The following is a 14,876-nucleotide window of genomic DNA, read 5'->3' as shown; positions in this document are numbered from 1 at the left end:
TTCCTGTACAAGCCCCCTGTTGCGGAGGCATGTAATGACTGACTCTATGATCCTGTACAAGCCCCCTGTTGCAGAGGCATGTAATGACTGACTCTATGATCCTGTACAAGCCCCCTGTTGCAGAGGCATGTAATGACTGACTCTGTATGTTCCTGTACAAGCCCCTTGTTGCGGGGGCATGTAATGACTGACTCTATGTTCCTGTACAAGCCCCCTGTTGCGGAGGCATATAATGACTGACTCTGTATGTTCCTGTACAAGCCCCCTGTTGCGGAGGCATATAATGACTGACTCTGTATGTTCCTGTACAAGCCCCCTGTTGCGGAGGCATGTAATGACTGACTCTGTATGTTCCTGTACAAGCCCCCTGTTGCGGAGGCATGTAATGACTGACTCTGTATGTTCTTGTACACTGGGTTTCCTAGTATAATTTTTTTTTTATTACAGGATGTCATTGTTTCCCATTAACCCTTCCAGCTTTCTCTTTCCCCTGACACAGGGCTATATTCCGAAAAGCAAATGGGAGATGGATACCTCTGAAGCTAAACTTGGTGAGTGCCTGTTGCAGCCATACTCAGTGAAAGGGTATAAGGGTATCGTTACACGTGTAATATCACTACACTCCACACGCGTCATGTTTACGTCCTCCCTAAATCTGTTGAAACAAAATCCAGAAACTGGCTCCTTTATTCACCTCCGGTCATCCCAAACCGCCTACGCTTTGCAACATTTTATAAAAAGAAAACAAGTGAGAGAAAAGGTGTTTAATATGGTGACTACTTGTCTCTTCTGCTGGGAGTGTGCGTCTATAGAGAGCGATGCATGGATGTAGAGGTTTGATAAACAGAGCAGCTATATAAAGTACGTGAAGGAATCTTTGGAGATTCTTGGAGCACATGGGGTCACGGGGGTCTCAGGTTCTGTATCTAAGTCCCTCTTATGCCAGGTACGGGGGGAACCCGCACAGTGCTCACCTTGCTATTTCCAGGAGCCTGTCACCCCCATGTGTCTTCCTTGGCTCCCTAGCTGCATTCCTATGCACCCCTGTTCAGTCAGTACATCCATAGCTAATAGCTATAGGTGGATTCAAATAATAATAATTTTAAAAAAATTGTGCGACATAAACTGGGTTAAACACGTTAAAATGTTAAATTTGTGCACCAGGCCTCTTCTACAGTACGCAGAATTTAGTATTGCTAAGAAAGTTACAAGTCACAGAGTAGATTTGCAGGTACATTACGTGACTGTAAGTAAGGAAATTAACGTGAAAAACAATGTTAATTTTTTGTTCTGTGTAGTCCCTATAAATTTAAATCCTATCTACTCAATGGTGATACACTAGTGTCAAAATAGAGGCGACTCCACAGAGAACCATGGAATGCTCCCCTGGCACGGATTATACACAGGGGAAGTGTATTTTCTGTGTGTAGTCTGATGGTGCGACTCTCATCCTACTAATCTATTTAGTCTGTTTTTAGAATGTGGGGAACTCTGACAAACTACAGAAACGCAGAATAAAATCCACAATCTCACAGCTAAGCATAGCTCTCTAATGATAAACAAGAAACATTTAATTTGACGTCGCATGTCTGCACATCTTATTGTTAGTTCTAACAGATACATGTCATTTGTGTTTTATTGTGACAAGTTTTCTTAAGTTGAATGTTCTCAATGAATATTTTGTAAAACTCACCTTTGTCCATGAACCTTGTACAAAAAGTCAATGTAAAAAAAATCCATAAGTTTTATACGCCAACAAAACACACAAGACAGCGTCATTATGGAAATGGGGGGGTGGGGTGGAGATAGATGAAATTAAAGCCAGCCTTGGCTCATACAGACCTCTCCGTATCGGAGACATACGGTGTATATGGAGGTCAGGCCTGGGAATTGTCATGTAGACGTCGTACACATTGATCCTCCAGATCATAGACTCTGGCCCCAAGTAAAAGGTTTAGAGGAGATGAATCAATTTGCCTCTAAGACATTGTGAAAGGACTCTGGCTGGATCTTCCGTGCCAAATACCCTATTGATATCAAATCATTGTCCTTTGAGAAATGCAAGCGCACTGTTCCACATATCTGCCATTGTCTAGCAAGTGGTTCTCAAAATCGTTCCTCAGGACCCTGCACAGGTCACCCAGCAGGAGCACAGATGCAGTCATTAATCTCTGACACAGTTTAAAGATCTACAGGTGGAGCTAATTAATTAACTTTTTGATTCTGTGAGGAGACCTGGAAAACATGCACTGTTTGGGGTCCTGAGGAACGAGTTTGAGAACCTATGGTCTAGCACATCTTGCGTATGTGTCAAAACAAATGCTCTTCTCTTCTTCAGGGTCCATGGGGATTCACAGGGATACCATGGGGGATATTATGGTTGGAGACCAGGCACCAAACAGTTAAAGCTTCAGCTCCCAGGATGCCTTGGGTCCTCCTCCATATATACCCCGCCCCTAGCCATAGGACTTCAGTTGCTCATTTGGTGTGGCAGGATCAAGACGCACTTTTTGTAACAGGGAACTGCTCTGGCAGTCCTAAGCTTTTATGTTTTATTTCATGTTTTTGTGTTGGCAATACTAAAGCGGGGCATACACAGTGCGATATGCACCATGTATGACGACGGTCGATCCGATGCATGACATATCGGGCGGTCCCCCCACACCGAGCGAAGTGGTGGCCGACCGCCCGATATGGCTGCACCCCCTTCTGTCATCCGCATAGCGTAACATGGGGTCGTACATCGCATCCCCTGATCGAGTGAATTTTCCGTAAGATCTGGGGATGCAATGGACAACCCCAAGGGAGTGCGCACGGGACGATATCATGTCCATACACGGTACGATATCAGTTATATCGTGCCAATCCGTTGGATCGGCTACCATATCGCACCATGTATGGCCGGCTTAACCGTCTGAATTAAGACGCATATACTGGGCCGCAACACCAGTAACTAGGCTGCTGATTTCGGCAGGTTGCGGCTAAGCTTGCTAGCAGCAATGCTGCGACCTGGACTGCAAACGGATATATACGGAGGTGTCAGGTAAGGCGATTTTTCGCTTACGGGGAATTGCACGCAGCAGTCCTTGCTTCTGGTGTCAGAGACTCACCAGAAGCCGCTGCTGTCAGGGCCCGGGATTGTCCGCGTCCTCACTACACCACAGGGGCCTTATCGTCTGACGCCCTAGCTGTCATTTTTCAAACATATGCTGTAAAATGACAGGAGCAGATTGGTTGGTACTTTATCACCTCTCTCCAAGCTTTTATGAATAGTCTCCCCTTGTTCTTTATACATTGGTTTATGCTAGGAACACAGCACTTCAACAAGGATTTATTAGTGATTAGGGTCTAAATGATCTGAATCCCAGATCAAGAATTCTTAGCCATTCCGTTACAGGAGAAATAGGCTAATAGTAACATTTATTAGCTAAACAATAATGAATACCATTCATTAACCACTCGCAAAGGTGGTTTCCAATGTGCACAAAAATACTGTTCCTTTTCTACTGTGGATGAACACTCTGCGTTTGGCCCATGTATTACTACATGCTTATTCACATGTTCCCCATATACAGCATCCGAGACATGGGATTTACAGTCCTATACATGACTCATATTTCCTTGCTGACACATGTACACAGATTGTGCTATAGATTTATACAGTATGAGTAGATAACGATTTACTCTTACAATATATAGAACGCATTATAGGGACAATGGTACTAAAATCTGGAAATATGTCACGCCAATGTAGATCTTAATTAAACATAAAACATTTTGTCATTAGCAGTCTTTAATAACAATATTACACCTAATAGAAAACCGTTTAGCATAGATGTTGGAATACGTCTTCACGTTTGCCCTTTATCTTATATGCATCACTACCTCCATAGACTTCTATATGTATCTATTAAAAGCCACATAGTTTATTATTCCATTTCACTATAAGTTGTCCACATACATTTATTCCCTTATTATCTCTGTCCTCGCCATACTGTCCCATGTAGCACTCATTCCCTTATGCACTGTTCCTATATGCTCCAGTAGTAATTCTTATAGTTTACTTAATGCTCCCTTAGTGTCCCAGCATTAAGCCATGTTCTGTTCCTAATATGTAGAATCCTATATATTGTCATTTATCAATACATCATTGTAGTGTTTTGACCTAGAGGAAGGGCACTCCGGCGCACACGAAAAGGGGGCATGGCCATGAGAAAGGGGTCATGTCTATAAGACACACCCCCTTTTCATCACTCTTGGGGACATGCCAGGCTGCCCCCAAGCTCTCCCTTCTCTGTGAATAGATGCCGGGTACATCTATTCACTGACTGATCGCTACACCACAGTTTTCCCCACCCGCGGGACACTGCCGCCCACAGGTTGGGACGGCACCCGCAGACTGTTTTTAGCGGGGCGCCACAAAAAGGCAGGGTGCATTCTGTCACTTTAAAATCGGGTAGGACGTGACGCCCGGCTGAAACAGCCTAGCGGGTATGCTAATCATTGCATTGGAGGGGTAATAGTGGCAGGAAGAACATGGAGGAGCCATCTGAACTGGTTTATGGGTTGCGGCCATTGTGTTGGATAAAAACTAGGTTAAGGACAGAAAAACATGAATTGTGATTTCCATAGAAAAGTGCAAGTGAAAGTGGGAGAAAATGGTAAGAAACCAGGTAAAAGAATAGAATTTAATAGAAAAGCAAATTGTATGGTAATAAACTTGACAGTAGAGAGTATGGTAAGAATATAGTATGTATAGAGGGCAGCTGTATATTTGGGAAATGGGGGGATTATGACTGTTGAGAGGCAAATTGTGGGAGTAGGTGATGGAATAGTGTGGTAGATAACGTGAGAGTAATTATACTTAAGTTGCTGGGAATAATACAGATTGAATACCAGAAATTGTAGGGCGTAATGAGTGATAATTGGCAATAAATAAAATGAATTAAAAATAAATAGAATGTTAATAGTAATTCAATATTAAACACTATAGTTAAATTGGGTTTCGCCAATATCTTGCTTTTTCAGTGGGTCAAACTTTGCAGCTATAAAATGTATCTTTTTTTTTTTTTTTTTTTTTTTAAACTGGTTGTTTTTTTTTATTAGTTTTAATAAACAAACATAATACACCTATAATAATTTAAAAAAAAAATTGTAATTAAAAACAAAACTCAAACATCAAATTAATACAAAAAAACAGCACAGACTACAGAGATTTGGTAACATCGCAAGACATCACTGAGACATAAACAGAACATCAGAATGTAACATGTATACAAAAAAAAAACATTTAAAAGAAAAAAAAAAAAACGAACTGCCACTAGACATTTTTTTTTACTGGCAATAAAAGTGTCACTATGTGCTCCTGGTCATTGATTCAGGCTATCAGAATATGGGGGGGGGTTGGACCTATCATCCAACACTTTACCTGGACTGTAACCACCTCTGCCAAATATGATTACATTTGGGTTCAGCCTTACCGGCAATGTATAGATATTGTTCGTGGGACACACTGCTATTGACCAGGGAAACTCATTCCTGGAACTCTGGACCTGTATTAGCCATGCGTACGTGTAATGCAAACCTTGGCCAAGGAGCACAAATTAAGAATATATTGTCTGGTACAATGGTCAATGGTAACGTTTGCCAGAGGATCAAGTATACAAACTGCCGGTGTGAGAACAGACTGAGAAATACTGGTAAAGGCAAGCACTCTAATCGCCTGTCCCCAGATACTCTGAACCTATGGGCATGTCCAAAGGAGATGCCAAAAAGTGCCGTAGTACACCCACACTTGAGACATTTTAGCATCAGTAAGACTCCCAAATTTAAGAAGACTTTCAGGTGTGAGAAGTTCTGTGTATTATAAACAGTTGGATCTGTTGGAATCTAATAGATGATGTGGATTCTTTCAGACTTCCCAAGGCCTTAGACCAGGGGTGGGGAACCTTTTTTTCTGCCGAGGGTTATTTTGATATATAGAACATTATTTGCGGGCCTGGTGCAGGCCACACCCCCTCCATGTGATGTCACATGGGGATGGGGCCACAATTGCTGGTGATTACAGCAATGCCCGGAGCATCCTGAGGATGCTCTGGGGAGCTGTAAGGGCAGCAGTGTGACCATCTGAAGCATCCTAAGGACACTCCAGGTGGCACTGCTGCATAGATTCTGGCTGCACGGTGCCATTCTAGGCACCCTGCTAGCTAGACGAGGCTAACGGGAAAAAGCTCAGAGGGCCAGACCAAATAAATCCGGGGGCCTACTACGGCCCCCGGACCTGAGGTTCCCAATCCCTGCCTTAGACCAATAATCATCACACATGGGACCCACATCTTCCTCACACAATAAGTTAAGGCATGGTAAATTAGAAGTGATGAGGCGCCATTATATACGAATATAGAGAGGAGAGAGTTTGTTTGGAACTAATAGATGAAAAAAATTATTTAAGTGGTGAGTCCTGAATATTGGGTGGTGTCCCTGAAAATTGAGCTGTTAGAGCATGTCTAAGCTGTAAGTATCCGTAAAATATATTAGGTGGGAGCAAGTACTCATCACGTAGCTGGGAGAATTATTTCAACACATTGCCCTCATAAATATGCCCCAGTGTAACTTTACCCCTGCTACCCTAGAACACTAGCCTGAAGAGAGGATAGTTCTGACAGTGACTTAGCATTCCATAAAGGGATGTCTGGTCAATGTCCTTGAACCCTACAAGTTTATGAACAGATGTTCAAATTTTTACAGCTTGAGTTGTCAACTGAGGACACAATCGATATTCCTTGCCAGCAGGCAGAGCTTGTAAAGGTGTATGTCCTGGCGTGGCCTGAGTTACTAATAGTATGTGCAGAGCCTCCACTGAGGTGTTCTGTAACCAAAGCCTCAAATGTGATAATTGAGCCGCATAATAAAAACGAAAATGAGGTAGTGCTAAACCCCCATCTGTTTTGGCTCTAGTAAGAGTATTGTATCGAATACGGACACGGCCGTCCACCCAGACCAGAGAAGAGACCAGACCCTCCACATTAAGAAATAATGAATATTGGAAGATAAATAGGCGAGTGATGAAAAATATAAAGTTTGGGTTTGACTATCGTCTTAATTAGGTTTACTCTACCGGTAAGAGTGAGAGGCAATTTGCTCCATGAGCAGGTTTTGGCCTTTAAATAAACCAGGTGTGGTTGGACATTTTAAAGCAACGTAAACTGACGAGGTGTTACTAATCCAAATCCCTAGATATTTAAATGTGTCCACCCAACGAAGGGGGAGGGGAATCCATGGAGAATCAGGACATAAAATTACAATCTTTGTGATCCCTTTAAAACTTACAGTAAGTAATAAATGATATGTCAAGCATGTCATTCCTTCACAAATGAACTCTCTAAAAGAAGGAAGGAGGGGGAAACATTTCTTAACAGTGATTAGGGGAGAATTCAAGCACTTGTTAACATTCTGTTTTGAATACACTGCGTTGCTGTTCTTGAAATGCACATAATGGTGTTTGTCATGTAGTCTCAAATTAATATTTCACACGTTCCAAATGTCCTCTTTATCAGATATACTGGTGTAAAGTTTGTTTTTTTTGCAAAAAAAATCTACTTTATATAAAAATTCACTTGATTTATTTTTTAAAATTTTTGCTATATTTATTTAAACTTCCTATATATAGGAAGAAAATGGTAGCCCAACAAGGCCTACAGTTTTATTAACTAGACAACCTACTGAATTATATGAGGGCTCATTTTTTTTATATGTTTGAGACCAGATGGGGGAGATATGGGCTTTAGATCCCCCACATCTGTGGAAACTGTAATATTTGTGTATTGTCAGTTATTGTCTGTAGATCACCAGATAACGACTGAGGGAGGTGGGGGTATATTGTTTGAAAGTGGAAGACTCCCTTCCCCCATTCCTGGATGCCATTAAGTTTCTCTATTGTAGGTTTTTAATGCCTAGTGTCACACTGATCACCAAGCATAAATTTCTGTGAGGTCGCATAGTTTGAAAGAGGAGACTCCTTTTCTTTGTAACACGATGGTGGTACTAAAGTGATTTTAAATTCCCTCCCCCCCACCTTTTACATTTTTGTTTCCTTCTTTGTTTCTCATTATAGTGCCGTCTGTGTGCATGTGCACGCCGACAGCACTTCCATGAACTCCCCGTCGGCTGCCTGCATATTCCCACCGGCCATTCTCACAGTGGGCGACAAGTCCCTCTCTTCAGCTAGAGTTAAAGTGTACATGTGGATGATGATGAGGAGACTCGTCCTCCACAGCGAAGTTACATTTTTCTGTAACTGTTTAAGTTTGGGATCAGCATTTTGCCCAGAATGTAACGTGTCCCTATCTGGTGATAACACTAAGGCATGTGTGTAGAATAGGGATCAGTGTTGGGCCCTGTCCTGATGGCCAAAAAAGTATGTATGCTGATCACATTAAGCTTTAACTGTGGGTTTATTGGACACCTTTATTATTAATGACCTTGTTGATGGCCCAGAATGTAACTTGTCCATACCTGATGAGTTATGCCAGCATATTAATGCAGAGTCTGATAATAATTTGCTGCGGACCCATTTAGACAAGGCATTGAAATGTAATGTAGGTATATGTCGGGTTATGCGCCCGGCTGGGATAATACCAATACTAATTTCACATGACATGGGACTCCGATGAGAGACCGGAGAAGCAAAGGATTTGGGAATTATTAGTAGAAAGGTGAGTAACAACGCATAGTGTCGGGCAGCATCTGCAAAGGTTAAATAATCCTGGGTTGTATAAAATTCATCATAAATTCACGCCATGCAGACATAGTATGAGGGCCCAACCTTAAAGGGAATTCAGCAAATATAATTTAAAAAGTGTTTATAAAAAGTAGACTTGATTTTTTTTTTTTTTTTTTGTTTATAGTTAGTTTTTTTTTATTTTTTAAATGCACCTTGGAGGTTAACATATGTATAAATGTAGCTGATGATGATAAAAAATGTGTCCAATGAACTTTGTACCAAGGACTATACATGGAGTCATTAGTTATGAATGCATAGGAAGAGGGCGTCCTGACTGATAGGGAGGCTATTCTGTGCCATTCTCTTTATCATATGGCAAATACACAAAAAAAAAAGTACAAATAGATTGAAGTAGTCTTTACAAGTCACCTGTAGTAGAAGACATCGGTAATTGGGCCAATTGCCAATTTTTGGATCGGGAATTAATTTTTCCTTTTATGAGGCTAAAATGTAGAGGTGACTTTGTTTAGTTAACCCTTTCTAAATGACGAAATAGGAAACCCAATAACTTGTATGACTCCATGAATGTGTTTTTCTAAACAATAGCGACAAAGCTATGATTCTGCACAAGAATGGTAGAAAATAATTTGTATTATATATGTTATCCATATAAAAAAGATATGCAACAAGGTTGGTGCTGCGCCCAAGGTTTAGTGTAATCCAGTGATTTTCAACTTGCGGCACACTGATCAGGATTTTAAAATTGCCACGGCACAGCATCAGTTTTTATATCAAATATAATCTATAACGAATATCGACATATATTTAATATATGTTGATGTTTGCTGTTTCCAGGTTTTGGCCCTCACCGTATGATAAAACACATTGTCCCCCACAGAAAATAATAATGCACAAAAAAACATGGACATTCTCATAAATAAAAAAAACACATTGCCCCCCCCCAGAAAAAAATAACCGCACAGAGAATAATAAAACACATTGCCCCCCACAGAAAATAATAAAACACATTAACCCCTTTGAAAGAAAACAAGCATGGCTCCCACAGAAAAAGTAAATAAAACACATTGGCCTCCACAAATATATATATATATATAAAAAAAAAAAACATTGTCCCCCACAGAAATATAAAATAAAACACATTGGCCCCCACAAAACTCAAAAAAAAAATTGCTTCCCCCCCAAAAAAAACACACACATTGGCCCGCAAAAAGAAAAAAAAAATAGCCACTACAGAAAATACAAAAAACAAATTGTCCCTCGGAAAAAATTAAAAAAACCACATTGGTTCCCACCTTGGCACATTCCAAATAATGCCAAATTGGCCCTCACAGAATACCATGTTGGCCCCCACAGAAAAAAAACAAGGACATTGGCCCCCACAGAAAATAATAATAATAATAATAACAAAAAAAAAACTGGCACCTGCAGAAAATAAAATTTAAATAAACACTGACCCCCGCAGGGGGGAAAAAAAACCACACTGGCCCCCGAAGAAGATAAAAATAACCACATTGTCCGCCAGAGAGAATTAAAAAAAAAAAAAAAAAAACATTCCCCCCCCCCACTGAAAATGCGAAAAAAAGGTGGTCCCCACAGAAAATGAAAAAAAAAAGAATAGAAAAAACTAAAACACACATTCATTATTGCCCCCCCCCCCCCACAAAAAAACTTCCCTGACCTGTCAGTAGCAGAGAAGAGGTGTTCCCAGTCCCTCATGCACAGGCACCCAACAGTGGCTGCAGCCTCAGAGACAAGAGTGAGCAATGTTTGGATGATGACGTGGCGGTGTTGCGTCTCCATAGGTCACGACTCGGGCTGAGTCTGTGCCGTCTGGAGAAGCCTAACACTGCCCGGACCCGAAGTTGGAACTGGTGTGGTTGCCAGTCTTGATCGCTCCAGGACCACAACAGCGGCTGCGCACTTGCGGGCATTGCTCGGCTTCTACGGCGACATACTTGGGCACAGCGCTTGAAAAACGCTTGTGTAATCCAATAGCTCAATTACCAGTTGCAAAAGAGGAAAGAGAAAAAACTCCTGTTTTGGGGCACAGCTTTGAATTATAGATGAATATATATGTTATTATAACATTAACTTTTTAAGTATTATATACCCAATAAAAATACATAGAAAAAGAAATTAGTATGTAAAATAATAATTAAATATTAAAGGTGATGCACGTTTTACGGAATAATAAAATGTATACAAACAAATTAAGGAATACTAATTCCTACAAAACTGAGATACATTTGTCAAAATATAAATCCCTTAGTATTTTATCAATTGTCCTAATACAAAATTGTATCAGACATATAGTTCTAACCCTTAGTCTGCCAGTCAATTAATAAATTACCCTGTGCAATAGAAATTAGTCACCGGTATTCTAGAATGTCTGAAAATCTTAAAATAAGTTTCCCTAATTGACTGGTACAGCATAAATTGTCACATGAGCCCCATTTGATCAACGTAACTTAAATAATCATAAGCCTTAATTAGGAGAACACATTCAGTTGTTCAGCTATAATGGAAATAGTAGTGGGAAAAATCTGCAAATGAATTCCAAATGGCCAAAAATATGTAAACTTCACAAATGAGTTTCAAAATGGTCAATATAATCAAAAGAAAAAGGGGAAAATAATGCAGTTGATCATTCTTATACATATTGTAATAATTCATGTAAGTACAGTCTTAAGGTGCATATACGTGTAACAATTTTGTAACCAACGATCTTCTGTCAGATTTTCCCTTGAAAAAGTGAACGATTTTTTGAAGTGTAATGAATGATTTTTACAACGATGAACGAAAAATGTTCCTTCCCTTAATGAAAATCATTATGTTGGACAGTCTGAAACGAACGATAACTAGAAACGGGAGCGCGCTTGAACGTTCATCGTTATAACTCCGAAACGGAACGATTTTTTGAATGAGAACGACGTTAACGACAAATCGTTCAAAAAATCGTTACGTGTGTATGCACCTTTAGGATTTGTATATTAATCTTGCAAATTCAAAATGCACAGCAACAATATATGTGAATTAAATCCGCACAATGTTAGAGCTGTATGTGAATGCATAGAATCCTAGAGATTCCTATCGTATAATGCAACTCCCTGGTTATAGATGTACAGCATTCATTAATGCATCTTACAATTAGATATTATAGGTGTTAGGGGTAGAGGGGATAGAAAGAGTTCCGGGTGTGAAAGTGTCTGACTGCTTCTGCTGTCCACAGTCTGTAGGAATTGGACAGCGGATGAGATAGCAGTGAAAGACACTGTCTTAGGTAGAAGGGGAGCTGTAAATAATCATATATTGGGTTGTTTTCTTTAACAATGTTAACCCTTCTCCTGGGAGTATATTGCTTATCTGGCCTATATTCTCCATCCGTCCTGGAATATCATCTTATTTTACATACGGTGGTATTGGTGTCTACTAGCTAAACAGGTTAATCAGCTATTAAAATATATTTGTATCTTATTAATATACTGTTGTTTTCTATAGAACCGTGAGCTATTTAAGATGTTCTTTCTGTGGTCACTTACTATGCATGTACCACAAGCTCTGCTGTGTCACAGTGGGGTCTATCTATGAAATTAGGGGATGTATCGTGGAATGGGGTTTATGTATGACTGTTACATGTGGTGATTCAGTCCCCCTTGTTGGGTTGATATTGATCTCTCCTATCGAATGGTACAAATTTCTGCGCACAGACTCTGAGCCCTTCATTGCTCACATTTAGTAGTGTCCATTTTTCATGCACACTTGGCTAAAGTGTTAGACGAAAGCTCATCTGGGAACTCGATTACTTAAAGCCGGTTTGGCTTGTCTGCCCCCCTCTTGCACACAGACATACAGAGCGAAAACTTGCTGGTCACATGACTGCTTAAAACTGGGAATTGTGGACTGAAGCACCTAGGTCATGTGACTACTGTAATCTAAATTCAACCAAAATGGAAAGACTGATGCGAGAGAGATTCTCCAACCGTACATATTACAGGAAGAAACAAGAAATCACTTATTTTACTTGGGCGGGTTGCTAGCTCAAAGAGTTAGTGTAGGCATTCCCTTCCCATTGATTATATGGTTTGACCTAGAAATGGAATATTGAGTCATTGTAAAATGGCCAGGTGCTACAGGACCACTTTCACCTTGTTTTAAATGTCACCTTTTCGGTCAAATAAATATGTTCTGGCTCATTAGCTGCGGTTTGGTTCCTAGTGTGGACTAGTCTACTGTGTTTTGTTTGGATTACTCGCGAGCATGTACAAGGCTCAAGAGCTGCCTCCGCTCCACATTCTCTGTGCAATCCAGGGGTTCTCAACTCCAGTCCTCAAACATCACAAGCTGGTCATGTTTTGTGGATTTTTCTTTTTAATCATGCACAGGTGAGTTAATATATTTTGCTGGGTCAGCAGTTATCCCACCAGCTTCCACAGACAGAAACCCTTATAACATGACCGGTTGGTAAAACCTTGAGGATTGAGGTTGAGAACCACTGGTGTAATCTACACTTTTATGATGAGATTTGCGGATGTCGTAATACAGAAATCTCACCTTGCTATCTCGGATGTTGTGCTGGATGCTTAACTATGGAAGGACAGAAGTATATACTGGCCAAGCTAATCCATTGCTCAAGAAATTACATTTTTGTATTTTATTTTTTAGATTTATTTTTTTTTATGGTACCTTTTTTTTTTTTTTGTAATTTTCTTCAGAATTTTTTTTGTTAGCAGCAAAGACAGAATGATCCTCACAATAGTTTAGAATATTTTTCCCAACATGAGCAGCACTCGGGACATCTCCAATTGTTAGCGCTAAATCATTCAGCGTTGTGAATGTGCCTGGAGGGCATGAAGTGTTGTCCCCATATATGTGGGTTACTAAAAGAAAGACCAAATCATGTGAGATTAGACTGTGGGCCTGATTCAGGTTAGTACGTAAATCCGATAGTTTACATACCCGCTTGATGATGGGTGAACTGCGCATGTGTAGAACAAATCCTGCAAACACGCTCGCAGTGTCTGAAAGCCACAGCCTTGGTTTGGGGGTGGGTGGCCCACCCCCAAACCTGTGTCCAAAGAAACAGACTGCCGTGTGTTCTGCGTCCATCTGAATCAGGTCCTGTGTTCATTGGCATATGAGTGAGAAGGCAGATTAGGTATTACTGATGAGATGGATCTCAATAGGAAATCCCATCTTTAGCTTGCTGACTGTTACTTGCTGGACCTGTTGTGTTGTATTTCTCTTATGCCAGATCAAACACTATAATGTAAGCTCTGGATTCATTAGTGAGCCGGGCGGTATAACAGCATGCTTCTCTTCCTCAGATAAACTGGATGGATTAAAGACCAGGAAGCGTGACTGGCAGTCAATGACTGGTTGCCTGGAAGATTATCTGCAACTTCCAGACGATTATGACTCTCGGGAGTCGGAGCCTGGCAAGAAAAGGGTAAAAACGACTAGGACACAATTTTGTACGCTCTGTCTTGTAATGCTATATGTAGTTTGTATAAATAAAGCATTGGGATTTGTGTGTTTCTAAAGTCTAACCATGACTCGATGACCCTTTTCTTACTAGGTCAGATGGGCAGATCTGGAAGAAAAGAAAGATGCGGACAGGAAAAGGGCCATTGGATTTGTGGTTGGCCAGACCGACTGGGATAAGATTACAGATAAAAGTGGACACCTGGCTGAACGAGCGTTAAACCGCACTAAATACATTTGAGTTCTGTCAGTGTAGGTAAGCCCGTCCATTTGTAAAACTCTGTGCAGAAGATCTGAACAAGAGCTCGCTCAGCTCCTCTGTTATATTATGGACTGTATTCATAGTGTCCGTCTTGGCAATTTCTGTTCTATGCGCCTATTTTTGCTGTTATTGTGTCATTTCTGTATTGCAGGTCTTCGACAGAAGTAGACAGGGTTCCAGATGTCTGTATTTCATTCCAGAAGATTATCTTTGTTTATTTTCTTCATGTAATGGTGAATCCTGCACAAGTGCTACAAGTCCAGCAGCGGCGCCAATAGAATTTGTTGTAGTTACAATGCAGTTCCTGAATTGTGCATGTTTTCAGTTTTATATTATGTTCATTTAGTTTACTGTGATTAGAATGAAATAAAGTATCTTTGGACACAGGAA

The 14,876-nt window shown here is 40.5% G+C and overlaps 1 protein-coding gene across 1 annotated transcript in view; it reads left to right on the top strand.

Annotated features, from left to right (window-relative positions):
• Positions 1–14,876, top strand: part of YLPM1 (YLP motif containing 1) — a 117,869-nt gene extending 102,993 nt beyond the window's left edge. The window contains 4 exon segments of the mRNA XM_088447486.1: positions 500–551; positions 14,068–14,189; positions 14,319–14,480; positions 14,638–14,876. Coding sequence (XP_088303612.1) covers positions 500–551; positions 14,068–14,189; positions 14,319–14,465 — 321 coding nt within the window. The 3' untranslated portion in view covers positions 14,466–14,480; positions 14,638–14,876.

Source organism: Taudactylus pleione, unplaced genomic scaffold, assembly GCF_031769625.1.
Source record: "Taudactylus pleione unplaced genomic scaffold, aTauple2 ptg000433l, whole genome shotgun sequence".
Taxonomy (NCBI): Eukaryota; Metazoa; Chordata; class Amphibia; order Anura; family Myobatrachidae; genus Taudactylus; species Taudactylus pleione.
This window is presented reverse-complemented; position numbering and strand designations above follow the sequence as displayed.